General features: G+C 42.3%; 1 protein-coding gene across 1 annotated transcript in view; it reads right to left on the minus strand.

Moving 5' to 3' along the window:
• Window positions 1-8895: 8895 nt before the first annotated feature.
• The window catches only part of LOC115473217 (myosin heavy chain, skeletal muscle, adult-like), a 49929-nt gene continuing 36308 nt past the window's right edge, over window positions 8896-22516 (minus strand). The window contains 13 exon segments of the mRNA XM_030207998.1: window positions 8896-9182; window positions 10708-10803; window positions 14006-14110; window positions 15068-15238; window positions 15326-15451; window positions 15764-15967; window positions 16050-16358; window positions 17760-17884; window positions 17978-18143; window positions 18229-18326; window positions 18329-18411; window positions 18523-18719; window positions 20580-20698. Of these exon segments, the coding sequence (XP_030063858.1) occupies window positions 9030-9182; window positions 10708-10803; window positions 14006-14110; window positions 15068-15238; window positions 15326-15451; window positions 15764-15967; window positions 16050-16358; window positions 17760-17884; window positions 17978-18143; window positions 18229-18326; window positions 18329-18411; window positions 18523-18719; window positions 20580-20698 (1952 nt within the window). The 3' untranslated portion in view covers window positions 8896-9029.

Consider the following 22516-nt stretch of genomic DNA (forward strand, 5'->3'; position numbering starts at 1 on the left):
TAAGCACTGCTCAAGCCTGCAAGAATCACCTCAATTACCTTTGCGGCCACCATGAAACTGCGAAAAGGCAGCTTCAGGTGCAGATAGTTCAAAAGTGGGTTTCCTCTGCACAGTTTATGGGCTTTGTGCATAGAAGTTGAGAATCTTCTATGGAACCATCTTCTACTTCCCAGTACAATGGCTTCAGAAGTCCGTCACTCAAAAGGTCCTGCAAATAACACTTAAACTGGCACCTGTTTCCAAGGAAGATTCCAGGCCCATAGTGTAGCTGCTTATGAGCAGTTACACGGGCCTGAAGGGAAGGTGGCATCCTGGACCCATTCCAGGATGCTTGACAAACGGAAGCATATCAGTGCTGTATCTCTTCATTCTAAGTGCCAAGGACTAGGCTCTACTTTGGGACATCTATTGAAGCACACATCCAGCACAGACTGCACAGAAATCATGATACAGCACTGGAACTTTTCAGTGCAGATAGCACTGTCCCAGTTTAGACCTCGCCGGTTTCTCTTCATTCCTCTGCACAATACTGCCCTACATTGGCAGAAGGAAGTAAATCCATTCTGGCAGATTTGTGGGAAATGGATAAACATATGTTTTGTTCAGTTTCTCTGCAAGAAACTACTGTCTTTTGCCTCTGAAATATTGGGGATGCTGAAAGGGCTATGCAGAGGGACATATTTCCTAGTTACTGATAGACGCTTAACTTGTTTATGAGCATAAATGAACTTATCCCCTTCTGCCACTGCAGGGCAGGATAGCCTATATTATAGAAACATGATGGCAGATAAAGGCCATATGACCCATCCAGTCTGCCCATCCTCTGTAACCCCTAATTCTTCCTGTTCGTAAGCGATCCCACATGCTTATCCCATGCCTTTAAAATTCTGGAACAGTCTTCGACTCCACCACCTCCACCGGGAGGCCATTCCACGCCGCCACCACCCTTTCTGTGAAATAATACTTGCTTAGGTTACTCCTAAGCCAATTCCCTCTTAACTTTGTCGTATGCCCCCTCATTCCAGAGCTCTCCTTCATTTGAAAAAGGCTCTCTTCCTGTACATGCCCTTGAGATATTTAAACATTTCTATCATGTCTCCTTTTCTCCCTCCTCTCTTCCAGCATATACATGTTGAGGTTCATAAGCCTGTCCCTATAATTTTTGCATTCAAGACCGCTTGCTAATTTCATAGCCGCCCTCTGGACCGACTCCATCCTGTTTATATCTTTCCCGTAGGTGTGGTCTTCAGAACTGCACGCAAGTACTCCAAATGGGGCCTCACTAGAGACTTATACAACGGCACTATCACCTCCTTTTTCCTGCTGGTCATGCCTCTCTGTATGCACCCAAGTATCTTTCTGGCTTTGACCGTCGCTATTTCTACCTGTTTGGAAGCTTTAAGGTCATCAATCACCCCCAAGTCCCGCTCTCCTTCGTACACTGAAGCACTTCACCCCTATACTGTACTGTTCCCTCGGATTTTTGCAACCCAAGTGCATGACCCTGCATTTTTTGGGATTAAATCTTAGTTGCCAAATATCGGTCCATTCCTCCAGTTTCACTAGGTCCTTCTTCATGTCATTCACACCCTCCAGGGTGTCCACCCTGTTGCAGAATTTAGTATCATCCATAAGAGACAACCCTTACAGACAGCCCTTCCGCAATATTGTTCACGAAGACATTAAAAGAACCGGCCCCTAGGACCGATTCCTGTGGTATCCACTACCACTACCCTCTGTCTCTTACCCATTCAACCAATTTTTAACCCAATCAGTTACTCTAGGTCCATACCGAGGGCACTCAATTTATTATCAGTCGCCTGTCGGAACCGTGTCAAAGGCTTTGCTAAAATCCAAGTATACCACATCAAGCGCCCCTCCCACATCCAACTGTTTGGTCACCCAGTCGAAGAAGACAGTCAGATTCATCTGACACAACCTGCCACTAGTGAAGCCATGCTGCCTCGGGTCCCGCTTCCATGTAGTTTCAAGAAATCTCACAATCCTCCTCTTTAGAAGCGTTTTCCATTAGCTTACTCACCACCGAGGTCAGACTGACAGGTCTGTAATTCCCAACCTCCTCCTTACTTCCACTCTTGTGCAAGGAACCACATCCGTCCTTCTCCAGTCCACTGGGACCACTCCAGTTTCTAAGGAACCATTGAAGAGGTCCATCAGTGGCGCCGACAGAACTCCGAGTTCCTTAAGCACCCTTGGGTGTATCCTATCAGCGCTCAATCACTCGCTCTGTCTACTTTTAGTGTGGCAAGCTCCTCACGAACGCAGTCCTCCATAAATGGGTCTTGGTCTAACATCCATCCCCTTTAGCCTTCGTTTTCTGCAGCCCTACCCCCAGTCTTTCATTCGTGAACACAAAGCTAAAATAATTGTTAAGCAGTTCAGCTTTATCCTTATCTTCCACATATTTCTCTCCCTCAGCTTTGAGCCTCAGAATGCTATTATGGCACTTCCTCTTGTCACTTACATATCTGAAAAAGGTCTTATCCCCAATTTTACCGTATTAGCTATCTTTTCCTCCATTTGCCGCTTCGCTTTCCTGATAGCTTTTCCAGCTTCTCTTCGCTTATTTAGGTATTCTCTCCTGTCTTCATCTTTCTGAGTCGTCTTATAACGTGCAACTCCAGTGTTAGTCATAGTGAACAAATCCTTATGTTCTGTTTCACTTCCTTTTCCAGAACAGCCACATTCATTCTGGCAACAAGAAGGGGCTCAACCAAAACAAGCTACGCCCACTCATCCAAAACAGCATTCTTCTTTTTGACTCCAACCACCTTTTGCACCCCTGCTCAATAGATAACCTGCCCTTCCCGTCAGGAGGAGGGGGCTGAGTTCACTTCTCTCTCCCATTTTGGGAGAATATCACCACATATTCTTGGTTCTAAGTAGGGCTTGTAAGGCTTATAGCTATTTTGCATGCGGTTTTAGATTCTTTAATTTGTAATTTTTCAATTTGTATTTCTTACCTTTTCAGTACTTTTTATTTACATTTTTTAGGTCTGCATTTTGATTAAAATTTGTAATCAGTTACTTGTGCATTTAAAAGTATGTTATTTATTTACTTTTCTGTGGTAACTAGTAAAAAAGGCCCGTTTCTGACACAAATGAAACGGGCGCTAGCAAGGTTTTCCTCGGAGTGTGTATGTTTGGGAGAGTGTATGTGAGAGTGACTGTGTGAGAGTCAGAGTGAAAGTGTGAGTGTGTGTGTGTGAGAGAGAGAGTGAGTCTGGGTGTGAGTGTGTTTGTGAGAGTGTGTGTGTAAGAATGAGAGTGTGTGCAAGTGTGTATGTGAGACACAGTGTGAGAGAGAGAGTGTGTGTGTGTGTGTGTGTGCGAGAGAGAGAGTGTGTGTGAGACACAGATTCTCTGTGAGAGTGAGTGTATGAGACCAAGCGAGTGTGTGAGTGACTGTGTGGCACATAGAGAGTGAATGTGATACATTGTGAGACAGAGTGTGTGAGAGTGAGAGTCAGAAAGTCATTGTATATGAGAGAGAGAGTGTGAGCCTTGCCCTCCCAATCCATGCCCATCTGTCCCCTGCCCCCTCCATTCATCCTTTTCCAGCAATTCCCCTCTCTCCCTGAGCCCAGCCCTCCCAATCCATGCCCATCCATGCTCCTCTGTCACCTGCCCCCTCCATTCATCCCTATCCAGCAATTCCCCTCTCTCTCTGAGCCCTGCCCTGCAATCCATATCCATCCATGCCCATCTGTCCCCTCCATTCATCCCTATCCAGCAATTCCCCTCTCTCCCTGAGCCCTGCCCTCCCAATCCATGCCCATCCATACTCCTGTCACCTGCCCCCTCCATTCATCCCTATCCAGCAATTCCCCTCTCTCCCTGAGCCCTGCCCTGCAATCCATATCCATCCATGCCCATCTGTCCCCTCCATTCATCCCTATCCAGCAATTCCCCTCTCTCCCTGAGCCCTGCCCTCCCAATCCATGCCCATCCATGCTCCTGTCCCCTGCCCCTCCATTCATCCCTATCCAGCAATTCCCTCTCTCCGAGCCCTGCCCTCCAATCCATACCCATCCATGCCCATCTGTCCCCTCCATTCATCCCTATCCAGCAATTCCCCTCTCTCCCTGAGCCCTGCCCTCCCAATCCATGCCCATCCATGCTGCTCTGTCCCCTGCCCCCTCCATTCATCCCTTTCCAGCAATTCCCCTCTCTCCCTGAGCCCTGCCATCCCAATCCATGCCCATCCATGCTCCTCTGTCCCCTGCCCCTCCATTCATCCTTTTCCAGCAATTCCCCTCTCTCCCTTCCATGACCCCCCCTCGCATCCATGCTCTTCTCTCTCCCGTCCCAGCCTGTCCCGCCCTCTTCTCCCCCCCCCTTCGCATCCTTGCTGTCGTTTCTCCTCTGCCCTCCCGCTCCCATTGTTCAACTGCCCACCCTCTTCTCTCCCCCAACATCCCTTTTTTTTTTTTTTTCTTTTTAAATTTACCTCCGTGGCGGCGGTTCCGGCAGCGCAGCGTCAGGGAAGGAGGCGGCGCTCCCGACGTCTAGCCTTCCCTTCGCTGTGTTCTGCCTTCTTCTGATGTCATCCTTGACGTCAGAAGAAGGCGGAACACAGTGAAGGGAAGGCTAGAGAAGTCGGGAGCGCCGCCTCCTTCCCTGACGCTGCGCTTTGTTTGTTTTTTTTTCCGCCCTCAACGTCATGATGTTTGCCCTCGACGTCATGACGTTTGATGCGAGGGCGGGGCAGAGATGGCTGGCAGCCTGGCTGGCTTCACACCACGAATCCACGAACCCTTCAGGGAGTGTTTGAGTGACTTCAGAACGTTGTCTTCAGAACGTTCACGGTGCGTTTTATTATATTAGATATGAATGAGGGCGGGACTGGTGCCCAGGTAAGACAGAACCACACATCAGTTGTAGAACAAGAAAAGAGCATTTATTAAAGCTGCTAGGTCAGGAATCCTGTTCCATTCACAGCTAAAAGAAGCAGCTGTCCAGTTCTTAACAAATCTTAAACCCACATCCCTGCACTCCTGCACCATCTTCTCATCCATGCATTGAGACTCCGCAGCTTTGCCTGCCTCTTGGATCCTGTGCATTGACAAGGGAGCATTTCTGAAAATGCTACCCTGGAGGTTCTGGATATCAGCTTTTTGCCTAAGATTCCAAATTTGGCTTCTAGATCCTCCCTCTCACATTCTTAAGTCATTAGTACCACATGTACCAAGACAGCTGGCTGCGCCCCAGCACTATATACAATCTTATCTTGGTGACACTTGAGATCCGCCAACTTTGCACCAGGCTGGCAAGTGACCAAGGCAGTTCAGAAATGGGTTTGGTTAGTTAGACTGAAATTTTGCAGAAGTCTGATTGATTCTACTCGAATTGTGTCATCCACTTTGATCACATCTTTTACTTTGTGTCTAGGTAGAGATTAGATGATCCATATATTTTTTAGACACAGAAAAGAGAATTTCTTTGGGTGTAAGATAAGGATACTTCCTAATGTTTGTAAAATTACTGAAAGGAAGTGGCAACAGCTTCTGTTACTTTGGGAGGGAGTAGTTTAACTGGGAGGGGGTTGTTTTTTTCCTTTCATTTCCCTGTAGGTGTGTGGTGAAATATCAGTCTTACAGATGTTTTTATGAGCCTGCTCAGTTATCCGCTTTCTGGATGCGAAGCATTGTTAAAGCACTTCTTAAAGCCTGCTGAGAACTGGTAACTGAAGGTTATCTTAGCCTTGAACTTTTATTTTTCTTTTTAATAATTTATTTGGATTCGCTCCTATATTTAGGTGATTTGTGTTAAATGGCTGAGGGGGTCTTTTACTAAGTGGCGGTAAGCCCAACGTGGGCTTACTGCTCTGGGCTACTGCATCAGCCTGGTGGTAGTTCCCACCCCCAGCACACGCCATTTCCAGCACTATAAAAATATTTTTGTAGCGCTGGTATTTACTTGGCGGTATTCGGGCAGTGCCGCAATCTACCCAGTTACTGCCAGGTTAGTGTGGGAGCCCTTACCGCTACCAAGTGCTCCCCCTGAAATGGCTACAAACAAGTGCTTCACTTGCCACATGGCCATTTAAAAAAAAAAAACTTTTACACGCTGTGGTAAAAGGGGGTCTCGGTGCACGTCAAAAACACCAGCGCAGTCCCCCTTTTGCCGCAGCTTAGTATAAGGACCCCAAGACATTTATTTTTTGATGTTATGTGGTTAGGGTGGCGGACTTTGGTCCTGGGGAACTGAGGAACTGAGTTCGATTCCCACTTCAGGCACAGGCAGCTCCTTGTGAGTCTGGGCAAGTCACTTAACCCTCCATTGCCCCTTGTAAGCCGCATTGAGCCTGCCATGAGTGGGAAAGCGCGGGGTACAAATGTAACAAAAAAAAATTCTGTTTTCTGTACAAATGTGTTGCGTTGTTTATTTTAGAAAATTCAGATTTAAAACCAGCATGGTTATAGAAAAGGGATATTGTATCTTACTAATCTGTCAGAATTTTTAAAGATATAATGTGAATGGAGGAGAACAAATTGATTTTGGACTTATTTTAGAAGCATTTACATTGTAAATAGCAAAATTTATATGTATAGATCACACACATGTGCATATAGTGATTTCAGAAAGCCACTTTTTTTTGCAGGTAAAGACTATGAGGCATATTTTCAAAGCACTTTGGGAGGCTAAGTTCCATAGGTTTCTATGGAACTTTGGGAGGCTAAGTGCTTTGAAAATATGCCTCTATATGACCTATCCAGTCTGCTCATCCATAACTATTACTATCCTTTCCTCACCTTAGAGATCCTCTGTGCTTGTCCCATACTTTCTTGAATTCAGATACAGTCCTTGTCTCCACACCTCCACTAGGAGGCCATTCACACATCCACCACCTTTTCCATAAGGAAGTTATTTCCTTAGATTACTCCAAAGTCTATCCCAGTTCATCTTATGCCCCTTCATTTCAGAGCTTTCTTTCAATTAAAAGAGGCCCACCTCTGTAATTTGTGCCACAGAGGTATTTAGATGTCTGTGTCATATCTCCCATCTTTCTTTCAGTCTATACATATGCAGATCCAGTATGTTTTATGATGAAGAGAACTGCCCATTGTAGTAGCCTCCCTCTGGACTAACTCCATCCTGTGTTGCCAGAGTGGCTAAATCCTCTTTGGCAAACAGTTTCCTAAATTGCTTTGATGTCATTATAATAGAGATCCTATAACTATTCTAGGTACATTTGAGTTAGTTATTTCTGAAGTCTCAGGCAAACCTTTTTGCTGCAATATAAACCCATCACTGCTTGCTCTTTTCGCAGGAAAAATGGAGAACTGATCACTATCTTTCATATAAGCACCTTTTAATATGTGCACACTGTTATCGAAGAAGACATCCATCAAGCACTAGAGAGGCGAGTTAGATCTACATCAAGACGAAGCGAAAGAAAGTAGATCCCAAACAAACTCCTCCAAAGATAATTCTGTATTAAAAACTAGTACCTGACATGGTCAACGTTTCGCCCACTCAGGGCTGCATCAGGGGTATGAACACAATGGAAGTGTTAAAACACCCCAAAGAAGCTGTGACAATGCTCAGTAGCACTGTGCTAGCAGCAGCATAATCACAAAGTTCCCTCATTGCCAATAGCTTTCTTTCACATACTGTTGTCAAGGTACACTATCTGATATCGCTGCCTGGATGTCTCAACGTCATCTGAAACTTAACATGGCCAAAACCGAGCTTCTCATCTTTCTCCCTAAACCTACCTCTCCTCTCCCCCCTTTCTCTATTTCTGTGAATGGCACTCTCATTCTCCCTGTCTCATCTGCGCATAACCTTGGGGTCATCTTTGACTCCTCTCTCTCCTTCTCTGCTCACATTCAGCAGATTGCCAAAACCTGTCGTTTCTTTCTCTTTAACATCAGCAAAATCCATCCCTTCATCTCTGAGCACTCTACCAGAACCCTTATCCACACTCTTTTCACCTCTCGTCTTGATTACTGTAACCTGCTTCTCACCGGCCTCCCTTTAGCCATCTCTCTCTTCTTCAATCAGTCCAAAACTCTGCTGCGTGACTCATTTTCCGCCAAAGTCACTATGCTCACATTAGCCCTCTCCTCAAGTCATTTCACTGGCTCCCTATCTGTTTCCGCATTCAATTCAAACTTCTCTTATTAACCTATAAGTGCATTCACTCTGCAGCTCCCCAGTACCTCTCCACTCTTGCCTCTCCCTACGCCCCCCCCCCCCTCGGGTACTCCGTTCTGTTGATAAATCTCTCTTATCTGTCCCCTTCTCCTCTACTGCTAATTCCAGACTCCGTTCCTTTTATCTTGCTGCACCTCATGCCTGGAATAGACTTCCTGAGCCTGTACGTCTAGCCCCCTCTTTGGCCGTTTTCAAGTCCAAACTTAAAGCCCACCTCTTTACCACTGCTTTTGACTCCTAACCACTGCTCATTTGCCCTATCCTTTTATCCTCACCTCTTTATTTCTCTTACCCTTAATTGTTCTGTCTGTCTGCCTGTCTTATCTAGATTGTAAGCTCTTTGAGCAGGGACTGTCTTTTTTGTGTATGGTGTACAGCGCTGCGTATGCCTTGTAGCGCTATAGAAATGATTAGTAGTAGTACACTGCAGGCATTTCTCCAGTAGCCAAAATAAATCTCCTTTAACTTTTCCTCATCTTCCTCATCATTTTTTCTGCTTTCTTAAAGAATTTTTTTCCAGATACATCTTTTGTGAAGTGTGGAGCCTGGAACTGGATGCATAACTCCAACAAAGGTCTCATCAGGGTTGAAAGAACTTTTCTTAGTTACACAAGTACTGTCTCCTGTTTACTCTCTTATCAAATAACTATTCAAATTAAATTGTTGCATTACTGATGTAAAATTCTGAATAATAAATACGAGCAGACATGGTTCATTCTCTGCATTGATCTATATTCTTTAATTTTTAGATATTTATGACAAAATAGAGAACTAAACAACAGAGTGAGAAAGAGAAGATTCACTTTTGTGCCTTTCTTTAGTTATTTTCCAGCCTGGAAAGGTACTCATTCTTCACTGTGTACGATCTTGGTAACCTCCCGGGATTTGACTCTCAGTTTGTTGACCTGAGACTCTGCAATGTCTGCTCTCTCCTCGGCTTCCTCTAACTCATGTTGGATCTTGCGATACTTGGAAAGGTTTGTATTTGACAGCTCCTCCTGCACAAGTCAAATTAATTTTTTAGAGTTTTCATTTAACATTTACACATCCAGTATATTAACATTAATGGATAAGAAAAATATAATCATTTCAAGAGTTTTTCTAACTGCTCATTTCTTCAAGATCTGGTGGTAAATCACTCCTACTGGTCACAAGTCCTCCATGGGTTTACTCCTGTGTACATCTCCATTCTCATTGGTCTCTCAAAACTCTCACCTTAACCTGTGGCATCTGTGAAGTGTAGCACTATTGGTGGAATTATTTTTGTTTACCTCCTCTGTTCCTTAGCCAGGTACACCTTTTGCCTATCTTTACTGTGACCAGTTGCTCATCATTTATGATTGCTACCTCACCTAGGTAAACTTGAAGACTATTATCCATTTCTAGTTTTGCTCCCTTGAAAGCTTGGAGGTGTTTTTCTGAAACCAATATGGGTTTTTTTTTTTCCCCAGAAATCTGAGCTTCTTAATTTAGGCACATAAGTCATCCATTTATTGTCAGTCAAAGTTAGGTTCCTAAGATTTCAGCTGAAAATTCACCTAAAGTTTTGTGCCTAAAATTTAGAGCTGCAATTCATTTCCCTAAATTTTAGACTCTAGTAGTTAGGCCTCTAGTATAGAAAGTCAAACAAAGCTCCTAACTTTTTTCCCACCCTAAGTCCACACTCTCATTCCACCAAGTTTTTAGACCCCTACATTCAAGGACACAGCCCTTGTAGGTTTTCAAATGGCCAGTTTAGAAGCCTAGATTTAGGCTCCTAAACACTTTTAAATTTGGCTTATATGAGGTTCATATTCCATATATGACCCTAATGAGTATTGCTCCCATAGGAAGTTATAGTTACTTGGCTCAACATTCAAAGCTGCAGTCAGTATTTTTTTAAATGCCAGCCAAGGTGGGTTGAATATAGGTGCAGAATAGTGACCACATTTCTACAGATAGTGGCGATATTAAGCTGCTATCCATTTTAGCCAAGTGGTTTAATTTAGGGCAGCCTTTTTGCTGCCCTAAATTAAACTGCATAATTAGCTTAATATAATAGATTATCCATAGTTAGGCAGAATGCCCACACTCCACCCTCACTGTCCACCCTGGCACTTTCTGGATAGTGCTGGGGGTCAGTATGAATTTTTAGTGCCACTAGACCATAGTACTGTTGAAAAGTTATGGATATGACACTTATCCATATACTAGCTGCTGTTTTTGAATAAGAGATTGAGTATTATAAAATGTAAAAGTTGTCTTTCAGAAAATGATTGCATAGAATAAATCAGTTTGGTAAGAACAGTGATGGAGAACACCCCCCTCCCCCAGCAAACACAGAAGCAACTGAGCCAAGAACAGGGAAACTGATAGCTTGAAAAATCAAGTTGGTGCTTCTGCTTCTTCAAGAGAGCAAGTTATCCTCACTCTTCCTCCCATCCTCTCTCCCTCCTGCCTGCATTCTTTTCCTTCACATCCTTCCTTATTTCTTTTAAGTATTTGAAACTAATGAATACGAGTTAAGGCTTTGTAAGTACTCACAGACTCCTCAGACTGTCTCTTGTATGATTTCACTTTCAATTGCAGCTTGTCCACCAGGTCCTGCAATCTCAGGATGTTTTTCCTGTCCTCCTCAGACTAGAAAAGAATGTTAACAGGTAAATATAAGGAAATAGAACAATTATTAACTGTTTTACATTCGCTCTTCCTACTGATGGAACAGAGGGTAGTTAGCCCTTTCATGGGTATTGGCCATTAACTGCAGAAAAGACTGGAGATGATTTATTAAAACAAAATTTACAATAACATCCTGGCTTTTCCCAGGATTCCTGTCCTCTGCATGGAGGTTAATTCCTTCACACCTTGTGGTGACCCTATGTATAGCAGAACATCCACTTACAAATTTATAAGGATGGGTAGTCATTTCAAAACGATATCATTCTCTAGTAACAGCGCACACTATTTGCATATACCTCTAGATTCTGTATATGGTGCTTGGAAAATCAGTGCCAAAATTTCAGCGCAGATCCAAGGAATATATGGGTGTCTCTAGCATTAGCGTGCGCTAAAAATGCTAGTGCGCTACAGCGTGGCTTAGTAAATAGGGCCTTATCAGGCTTATTTTCGAAAGAGAAGGGCGCCCATCTTTCGACACAAATCGGGAGATGGGCGTCCTCTCAGGGTTACCCAAATCGGCATAATCGAAAGCCGATTTTGGGTGTCCCCAACTGCTTCCTGTCGCAGGGATGACCAAAGTTTGGGGCGTGTCCGAGGCGTAGCGAAGGAGGGACTGAGGCGTGCCTTGCAGATGGGCGTCCTCGAGCGATAATGGAAAAAGGAAGGGTGTCCCTGACGAGCACTTGGCCGACTTTACTTGGTCCATTTTTTCTTACGACCAAGCCTCAAAAAGGTGCCCGAACTGACCAGATGTCCACCGGAGAGAATCGGGGATGACCTCACCTGACTCCCCTAGTGGTCACTAACCCCCTCCCACCCTCAAAAAAACAACTTTAAAAACTTTTTTTGCCAGCCTGAAATGTCATTCTCAGGTCCATCGCAGCAGTATGCAGGTCCCTGGGAGGGGAGGTATGTGTGTGTCAGCGGAGGCATAGCGAAGGCGTGGATGTCCTTCTTTCAAACATTTTGGTGTCCTGAACTGCCCCCCCCCCCCCCACAGGGATGGCCACATTTCAAGGGAGTGGAGTGGAGCGTGCCTAATGGTTAGAGCACTGGTCTTGCAATCCAGAGGTGGCCAGTTCAATCCCACTGCTGCTACTTGTGATCCAAAATCCAAATAAATAAAGGGGGTGTCAGAGGCATAGCAAAGGCATGGGCATCCTTCTCACAGAAACATCCACATTTTGGACATCCTCAACTGCCCGTCGCAGGGACGGAGGCATAGCGAAGGCGCTTAACACTTAGATGTCCCTTCACCCGTACTCAAAAAAAAAAAAGATGTCCCTGACGAGCACTTGGGACGTTTTCACCTGGACTTGTGTTTTCTAAGGTTGTAGACGGCAATTTATTTAAGGTTGTAGAAGGCTATTATACACGCAGCTTGTCTGCATGTATGAAGCTGTCTTTGGCATGCGCAGAGCAGCCACCATAACGCTTGGCTGCTCTGCACTGGCTTCCCCTCCTTAGGAAGGAAATCGTGTTGCAAATGAGCTAACAGCGAGCAGCTCATTTTCATGCGGTTTTCATGCATGCATGCCCGTTCCTTCCGAATCGCTAAGGGATCAGTAAGGGAAGGGCTTTTTCCGTTCAGTTAGTGCATCTGGCTGAAGGTAAGGGAGCTATGTACCTGGGAGCAATTTGTGAAGTCCACTGCAGTGTCCCCTAGGGTGCCCAGTTGGTGTCCTGGCATGTCAGGGGGGCCAGTGCACTATGAATGCTGGCTCCTCCCATGACCAAATGGCTTGGATTTGGTCGTTTCTGAGATGGGCGTCCTCGCTTTCCATTATCGCCAAAAATCAGAAACGACCAAGTCCTGGGGACGACCATCTCTAAGGTCGACCTAAATTTGCTGATTTGGGCGTCCCCGACCGTATTATCGAACGAAAGATGGACGCCCATCTTGTTTCAATAATACGGGTTTCTCCACCCCTTGCTGGAGCCGTCCTGCGAGGACTCCCCAGGAAAACTTGGGTGTCCCTTTTGATTAGGCCCCTCTACGTGTCTTAATTAAATTTCAAAATATTTTTTGTGTGCTCATAAAGCTTGAGAGACTAAAACTGACCTACAAAAAGGGTCTTTTCTTTTTTTTTTCCAGTCCTCAATTGTTTAATCATTGAACACTTTTTTCAATTTTTAATGCTACAATTTTTCAATTGTATATAAATCTTCAAACTTTCAATTAACACCTTATCATCCAAGGTTATCTCCTCATTACAGAAATAAGGGTCTAAGGAGCCTGTCATTTATTTCTCTGATAATTAAAGAGTTAGGGGGAACTTATCAATATGGGCTATTGTTAAGGTGTGTTATTTTACTTTTAACCCTAGTTGTTAGTGACTAGGTCTCATTGCATAAAATGGAATCTGTGATAAATAACATGAATTAATGGTAAAATAACACATCTTAATGGAAACCCACATTGACAACTTCATCCTTTGGTGTGAAGAACTTTATTCTGTGATATTGTGATGTCATAATGCCTCATTCCACCAATGCCTAAGAGCCAACCTCATCAGTGAAGCAACAATGGCTTGATTATTATACACTTGGCTCACTTTATTACATATAACAGTGATTTCAAGTTCTGGAGACATTTCCATTAATTAAGGGGGGAAATTATCAATGTGGGCTACTGTTAAGACATGTTATTTGACTGTTACCCCCACTTATTAGTAACTAGGTCTCATTGCATATAGTGTGACCTGTGGTAAAATAGCACAAGTTAGTGGTAAAATAACCTGCCTTAATGATAGCCCACATTGAGAACAATACCCTAAATGCTTGTCACCCCTAATAATCAGAGAAAGTGCTGAGAAAGCACTGTGAACTCCAGTATGAAACGCTGTGTTTAGAGAGTGTATAAAAATCATTACAAATTTTGTCAAAAAAATTTTTCTACTTTTAAAGTGGTTTGCAAACTTTTAAAATTAAGTTTATCTACATTATGTAAAAATGGTTAGACTAAACTATGCTTTAAACTATTTTCTAGCATGTGATGCTCTATGAAAGCGATGACCACCTGTGGGCCAGGCAATCTTCTTTACTGACTCTCTCTCTCAACTTTCACTTCCTTCAAAAGGATATTAAAGTAATTCCTTTTCAACCATTTTACAGTTTATCTGCAATCTCTGACATTTGCAATGCACAGAAATCTTCTTGTTACCTGGTACGTGAGCTCCTTGACTCTCCTTTCATATTTGCGCACACCTTTAATGGCTTCTGCACTGCGCTTCTGTTCACTATCAACTTCATTTTCCAGTTCCCTTACCTGAAGCAAGAAAATAAGGATAAGAGTTAGATAAAATTGAAAACATGATGCAGCTGCTGCTGGTTTCTGCCAAGGAAAAATTACACATAAAATTTCAACACAAAATGATGAGTGTAGGTTTTTGTTTTGTAACAGATCTATTCATATTGTTTCATCTCTATGCTCTCTCCTGCCACAAGGTTTTGTATGTGGATAAAAGTATGCATATTACTGAGAATTTGCATACTTTTATATATTTTCTTACTGCCTGCTTATTCTGAGTCCTTATCAGATTACAAAATTTGACATAAAAATATAAACAATAAGAAAAAATACAAGCACAAAACTGACAGAAACTAAATACAAGTAGAATAGCAAAATATGTACAGTATATCAAAAAGGAAAAACAAATCACAAACATTAAAAACATTACTAAAATAAAAATCATCAGCAAGAAAGGACAGGACATAGACTGCCAGAATCCGGAAACATGAGAAAAAGTTCTTCACTTTCGCTGGAAATACAAATATGAATCTCTATCTGATGGAGTTCAGTTGGTAAACTGTGTTCTACAAAATGCGAGCAGTGATTGGAAATATTCAGGAGCAGGTCCGTCAATTGAGCTGCTTGTAAAGGGGGAAACAGCAAGCAGTGACTTTGTGACAGGCCTCACAGATGTGACTGTCACTATTCAATCAAAACATTTTTAAGATGATGAGGGGTAGCTGCCTTTAAAGAATTTTCTAAATAAGAGTAAGCATTTTAAATTTAATTCTCCAACAGACTGGGAGATAGTGAAGGTTCTAAGTACTGGGGTATTGTAGCTACTGGTTACATTATGAGTGAGCTGGGTGATAATTGAAGAACTCTTTTCTGTAGATAAAACACTGTGATACCTATGCCTTTGATTATTGCCCTTCCTCAGTCCAGCTGCTAACATAAATAACAAGAGGAATCTAGCTCTAATGATGGACTTACTCTGGCTTCCAGTTTCTGAAGCTGCTTCTTGCCTCCCTTCAGGGCCAGCTGCTCAGCCTCATCCAGGCGAAGCTGCAGGTCCTTCACTGTCTGATCCAGGTTCTTCTTCATCCTCTCCAGATGAGCGCTAGTGTCCTGCTCCTTCTTCAGCTCCTCAGCCATCATAGCCGCCTATTCAATAGATCCATACAGAGGATAAAGATACCCATCTCTGCTGCTCTTCTGTTTAAACAAACTTAATAAATATATTCTACATACATCTGTGATAGCCTTTTTGGCCTTGTCTTCTGCATTGCGGGCTTCCTGAACAGCCTCCTCAACTTCAGTTTGGAGTTGGGAAATGTCAGTTTCAAGCTTCTTCTTGGTGTTGATCAGACTGGTATTCTGTTAAACAGAAGAAAACATGACATTGATGGGATGTACAAGCAGATATATCCTATAGATACAATTACATTATATTCAGATTTTGTCATCATGGTTTGTATTCCAGTTTATTGATGTATAATGTAGACATTTCTGGTCTTATCAGGGATTCTGGTTATAATTAAAACCTGAAATTCTAATAATAAAGAGCTGATTCCATGCCTTTGACTTTTGCCCGTCCAGATTTTAGCAAAGATGACTTGTTATCATCCTATTAAAGGGGTCTTTATTGGAACAATGCCATTTTCTTCATTTTCAGCTTGTGCTACTTACCTGTGAGTGAAGAAGTTGCACCCGTTCAGATGCATCGAGAAGTTCTTGCTCAGCCACCTTTCTGCTCCTCTCTGTTTGCTCCAGAGCTGCCCGGAGTTCTTCAATCTCAGTTTGCAACAAGTTGGCTCTGCGCTCAACCATAGCCAACTGTTCTTTAAGGTCCTCTTGAGTTCTCAATGCATCATCCAGATGAATTTGAGCATCCTGTGTAAAAAGTGAAAGTAGTTTAAAGATGCTCTTCCTGCAGGTTAGTGATACTTTATACAGGACTTAAGTCTAAACTCACTTTGTACAGTCCTTGTACATTCCTTAGCTGCTTTTGTGACTCTGCAGCCTGGCGGTTTGCATGACTCAACTGGATTTCCATTTCATTCAGATCCCCTTCCATTTTTTTCTTTAGCCTCAAAGCATCATTTCTGCTTCTGATCTCAGCATCCAGGGTACTCTGCATAGATTCCACAACTCTCAGGTGGTTTCGTTTCAGCTGATCAATTTCTTCATCTTTTTCTGCCAGTCTCCTGTCAATGTCAGCCTTCACCTGGTTCAACTCCAGTTGAATACGAAGTATTTTGCCCTCTTCATGTTCAAGAGCAGCCTGCACAGAACCAAATGATAATAATTCTAACAAATGATGCAAATATTGATAGAACTCATAAATCTGGCTGGAATGTATCAGTATAAAATATTAATATATTTTAATTGTTGGTCTTTGGAGTTCTCCCGTAGCCTAGGGGGGAAGGACTGTACATAGCTATGTATGAGACTAGCTTCTGCTACCTCTGCCTACCAGGGCTAGGGATGCCGTGAAGGGGCCATTTAGAGGGTTACATTACATGTTACCCTGACTTTCAGATCAATCTGCAGATTCTGGCTTAGGACTGTTGTGATGATGGGTGCTAAATCGTGGGGCGGTGGGGAGGAGAGGTAATATGAAAATAGGGGAAAAAACTTGGGTAGTTGTGAATGAACGAGAAGCTGATTCAGACTCAGCTAGAAACTCAAGGATCAGGATAACAATGCCAGGCCAATAACAAGAAAACTCCCTTTGGTATTCTAAAATATGTTTAATTCTGCTAAAAGATGGCAAACTTGCAGGATATAGCACAAATCTTCCCCACAATTTCCTGTTAAAGTACTTTTGATATCTTTTCTAAGGTTACTGTTTTTAGGAGATAAACTACTTCACATTCCAGGATATCACCTCTTTTTGGTCTCTTTGCTTAGATTCCCAAATAGTTTTAGCAAGCCATCCAGTCTTAGAGGTGAACAGCTCTTTGTCCCTATGCTAATCCCCTGAGCCATTCAGTCCTAGAGGTGAAAGGATCTTCTATGCTCCTGTACCAGCTTGCTCAACCATCTAGCCCTGCGTGGTCTCTAGGCCTTAAATCATCTGGCTGATGAGGTGAGGACTAGGGGGCATGCAAAGAATCTACTAAGTAGTAAATTTAAATATTTCTTCACTCAACTTGTAATTAAACTATGGAATTCGTTGCCTGAGATATACTAAAAAGAATAGCTTAGCAGGTTTAAAAAAATATTTGGATAATTTCCTAAAAGAAAAGTCCATAAGCCATTATTAAGATGAACTTGGGGAAAAAAACACTGCTTATTTCTATGATAAGCAGTATAAAATTTGTTTTACTGTTCTGGGATCTTGCCAGGAACTTGTGACCTGGATTGGCTACTGTTGGAAACAGGATACTGGGCCTGATGGACCTTCGGTCTGTCCCAGCATGGCAAGCTTATGTTCTTATGAGTATACAGGGATGTGACCCTTTGTTTATTTGAAATTCATACATTTCTGTTAAAAGAGTAAGGGGCAAAATGTTAGTTTTTATTTGGCATCCATTCCCTGAGCTGACCAATCCTAGAGGTGACTGGTTCTGTAAACCCTCAGCCAAACTGACTGAGCTTTCTAAGCTATGGATGTTTTAAGATACAGTTTGTTGGAGGGAAAATTCTATTGTTCCACTAAAGCACTGAATAGTTTGTATACCTCTGCTTCTTCCAGTGCTGACTGAAGGTCACTCTTTTCTTGTTCAATCTGCTTCTTTGCTTTCTCCAGCTCATGCAGAGTCTTAGCTCCCTCAGAAACCTGTTCAGTCAGGTCAGAAATCTCCTCTGTACATAGAAAAATATTTAGTCAAATACATGGCTAAACTACAGCATCAAGTGGTACATAACATTTCCAACAATATAATAAAGCTGGCTTACGCTGCAAGTTCTTGTTCTCTCGTTTAAGAGTTTCAAGATGATCCAAGGACTCCTCATAAGCATTCTTCATCTTAAACAATTCTGTGCTAAGAGACCTTGATTCTTTCTGGGAAGCTTCTAGTTCAGCCTGGCACTCTTCATATTTCTGCTTCCACTCAGCCAAAACCTGAAAAGCAAGTGAGATTTAGTAAATTTGCCCTTAGCTTGCCTATGTGTATGTCCAGAAGTCTAATGTATGATGGCGAGAATACCTTATCAAAGTTCTTTTGCTTTTTATCTAGAGCTGCGCAGGCGCTATTAGATCGTTCCACATCAATCATAAGATCTTCTACTTCATTCTGAAGTCTCACTTCGTCTTCTCAAGTGAAGCACATTTGGAATTCACAGCTTCAATATGTTCCTCAGCCTCCTGCAGACGTTGAGCAAGCTTTTTTCTTGAGTAGAGAGATGTGGAAATTAGCCAGATAAGACATTTAATAAGCAAATCAAAACCATAGTATAATTCAAATAGGTTGGATGTGGCTGTAGAGGTCATGAGAACTTACTTTGCTTCCTCAAGTTCCTCTGTGCGCTGGATAGCATCTGTCTCGTATTTGGTTCTCCACTGGGCAACCTCGCTGTTGGCCTTGGAGAGTGCACGCTGCAGCTCAGCCTTGGCCTCCTGCTCCTCTTCATACTGCTCCCGCAGCAAGTCGCAGTCATGGCGAGCAGACTGCAGTGCATGGGCCAGTGCATTCTTAGCCTGTAAAGCAATATAATTCATACATGATCCACCTAACATTGCCAGAAAAATGATTCCATTAGCACAAATTAACTACAATCAATGTGTATCACGCTCATCAAATCTCGAAAAGGAAGATATTTTCATATTTAAAAATATGGTAGCATCTATATTCCTTCACAAAGACAAATGCAAGGTACTAGCCGCCTGAAGGATGTACATTATGAGACTAGATGCCCCTGCGTTATTAGTGACTTCTGACTCCAAGTTGGTTCAGTCTGCAACATCGGCTGTTAACTTAGCTTTAGTGTCTGACAAGGACTCACTTATGCAATTGTTTTTTCAACAATGTGATGCATTGCTCTGGATCCTTAAAGTTTGTATTTAATTGGATGTCTGAAAGGAAACTCAAAAGGCGAGGAAACAATTTTTATTAGTGTGACCTGGGACTTTACCAGTGGACGCTTTATTCTTTTTGAAATTCCCTGGTAAATGTGTAATTAAGTATAGATCTGAATTTTGAACTTGGTCCCCTAAGAAATTATTGAGGACTTTAGTGGTAATTATATATATATATTTTTCCCTTTTTTCTTCTTTTATGCCTTCTTACTTTATTTCCTGGGTTTCTGTACAGATGTTTATACTCAGATTGTACTTTTTCAAAATGCTTAAAAATAAAATAAAAATATAACAGCTTCATAAACTAACCTGTATTTGGCCAAGTTAATACACATTGTTTAAGCCAAATCCTATTATTCTCAATGGGACCTGTTTAATAAGGGGTCCTTTTACTAAAGCTTAGTGCGCACTAATAGAATTAGCGCATGCTAAATGCTAAGAAGGCCATATTATACTTCCTTCTTAACGTTTAGTATATGCTAATTCTGTTAGCGTGTGGTAAGCTTTAGTAAAAGAGCCACTAATGCTCCGATTCTCAGAACTCCCGCAGTAAGCCAACAGTGCAGAAACTATACCACCGGAAGAGCGCTGAGAATTATCTTGCCAATGCTCAAAGGAAATGGCATGCAAATCATATGCATGCTGTAAAAGGGAAAGCAAGGAGTGGGGGGATGTGCTTGGCGTATGCGCAGAAGAGTTTCACAGTAAGCCCAGCTCCTGTGAGCATGCACCAGGCAAACCCGAATGTGAAGCTCACGTTAGCATCTGTTTTCTGTACCTTTAAATACAAGCTTTTCAATTTTTAATTTTTTTTTTTACTTGGAAGGTTTATATTTAAATGCAGGAAACAGGTGCGAATGTGCGCTTTCACTTTCGGCTTTGCTTGAATTCGTGCACATTTGTTTCTCACTAGTGGTGCTTAGGGGCTTGCACGGGCTTCCTTCTGCTTTGAAATTAAAGAAAAACCGGCAGAGTTTAAAGAAAGAGTCATGAGAAGTCCTCTCTTCAAACACCCTAATGCCTGCTCTGAGCTGGTGTTATTTTTTCAGCGGTAATGGCGGTGTTGTTTTGTGTGCTGTTCTCTGAGCATTGGGCGGGAATAGGAAATTACCTCATTAACATCTGTTTGACTACATTAGCCTGCTATTTGCACTAATCTTTGGCTCGCTCATTGCCTCCCATGCTAGAGCCTCTGAGCATTCTGCGCTCAATCATGTGGCCACTAGTCCGGCACTAATGGCCTCTAGTGCCCGTGTTCACTTCTGAGCATTGAGGCATCACTGTGTTAAAATGTAACGCAAGTTAGTCAACATGGTCCTGGAAATTGTAGAAAAAAAATAATTAAAAATGTGGATAAAATGATTTTTTGAAAGGCAAGGGACCAGGGATGGACACCTGAATAGTGATCTGAGTGATATGCTTTTTATCAAGTGCTACCTTTTGCAGTAAACATTTTTTTTATATTACTAGAAAAATACATACTTTGACTTCTTCTTCAAGATGCCTCTTCAGTTCTTCGATCTGTTGGGTAAATGCTTGCTTGCATCTTGTTAACTGAGAAATCAAAGCATCTTTCTCTTCAATTTGACGGGCATATTCACCTATCAAGGGCAAATAATAAGGCACATAAAATCATTTCAAGGATTAGCTGAAAAATAAAATGAATATAACTGTTTCCACATATTGATAGCAATATATAGGCATTTTCTTTGAGTTTTAAATTTAATACATGCCTTTTCAGCTCTGAGCTCAAAGCAAGTTAAAGTCAGGTATAGCTAGTAATCCTCAGCCCAAGAGGGCTTACACTCTGTATCTGAGACAATGGAAGATTAAGTGACGTGCCTAAGGTTACCTCCTGTTTAGGCTACTGCAACCTACAATTGCATTGGTTGCAAATATATCCATACACAGTGTGTTCCCAGGTATTTTTGATATTGCAAGGTTTTGCACCTAGCTATCCCTGGGATTCTGTATATTGCAACTTAATTTCCGCACGGAAATCAAAGCATATTCTATAAGTGCACTTAACTTAATTGGTTAACTAGCTAATCAGTGCTGTTAATGGGATGTTAAGCAATTAGCACTAATTGGCATTAAGATTTACGCGCAGAACTTGCTAACTGTATTCTTTAACATGGTGCGCCTAAATTCTAAGTCGCATAGTTGAAAAGGTGGTGGGGCATGGGCGTTTCCAAAATCTATGCACTTTGTTATAGAATACACCCGCTCTGCACTTAATTTAGGCATCAGGTTTTACGCCAAGTAAAACGTGGCAAAAATGGCAGTGACTAAATTTGATTGCGTGGAGAAGTGCTTGGTGTATTCTATAAAATTCTGTAAAGCACGCCTATTCTATAAAATACAGGCATGCTTTAGAGAATACGCCTAGGTTTATTTTTTTTCCTCATGGAATTTTCAGGCACCATATATAGAATCTAGCCCTATATGTCATCGCTGATTTGTTTATCTGCCAGGAATTCTAATCCTATATCGAGAGACTTTTAAAATTTTGTATTTCCCTAATCCAAAAAGTATAATTTACAAAAAAAGTTTTTTTTCAGCTACATTTGCCTATCAGGCAACTAGTTATTGGAATGATCTTCCATACTATTAGAACTCAGACAAACTATGGTAACTTTCGTAAAATGCTTAAGACTTATTTGTTTAAGAAGCATTTAGGAATGTAACTGATTTTAATGGTTAACTATTTGAGGGGCCCTTTTATAAAAGCATGGTAGGCTCTATGCACATGGAGCGCACGCCAAAAAACAAGACTACTACCAGGCTAGCGTGCCCCCCTGGTGGTAATTTCAAATTTGGCGTGCGCCCATAATGCCTGGACAAATTATTTTTTTTATTTCCTACTGCATTCTGTGTTTCTGGCATTAATCAGTTGGCATGTGCCGACCAGTCACCGTGCGTGTAGCACATGAGCCCTTACCACTAGGTCAATGGGTGGCGGTAAGGTCTCAGGCCGAAAATGGATGCGCATTGGTTTCAATTTTAGCGCACGTCCATTTTCCGGCCCTTTAAAAAAGGCCCTTTTTCCTAGACGTGGTAAAAAATGGTCCAACACATGCCCAAAAGACACGCTCGCACTACCTCATGCCACTTAGTAAAAGGCTTAGTAAAAGGACTCCTTAGTATATTATACTGTATTTTGTCCCGGGTATGCCCAGTTTTTTAATTGGTGAGCCACACTGAACCAGAAATGGTATTTTGTGGGGTATAAATGCTATTATGTATGTACAGCCTAACCTACACCTTGTGGCTCTCCAGCAGAACCACCTTTCCCTAGTGCAATTTGTTCAAAATGCAACTGCTCGACATATCTTCTTTCAGTGTTGCAACACCCATGTAATCATTTTCCTCAAGACTTTCATCGGCTTCCTATCCACTTCCACATACAGTTAAATTTC

This window comes from Microcaecilia unicolor, chromosome 6 (genome assembly GCF_901765095.1).
Source record: "Microcaecilia unicolor chromosome 6, aMicUni1.1, whole genome shotgun sequence".
NCBI classification, from domain to species: Eukaryota; Metazoa; Chordata; class Amphibia; order Gymnophiona; family Siphonopidae; genus Microcaecilia; species Microcaecilia unicolor.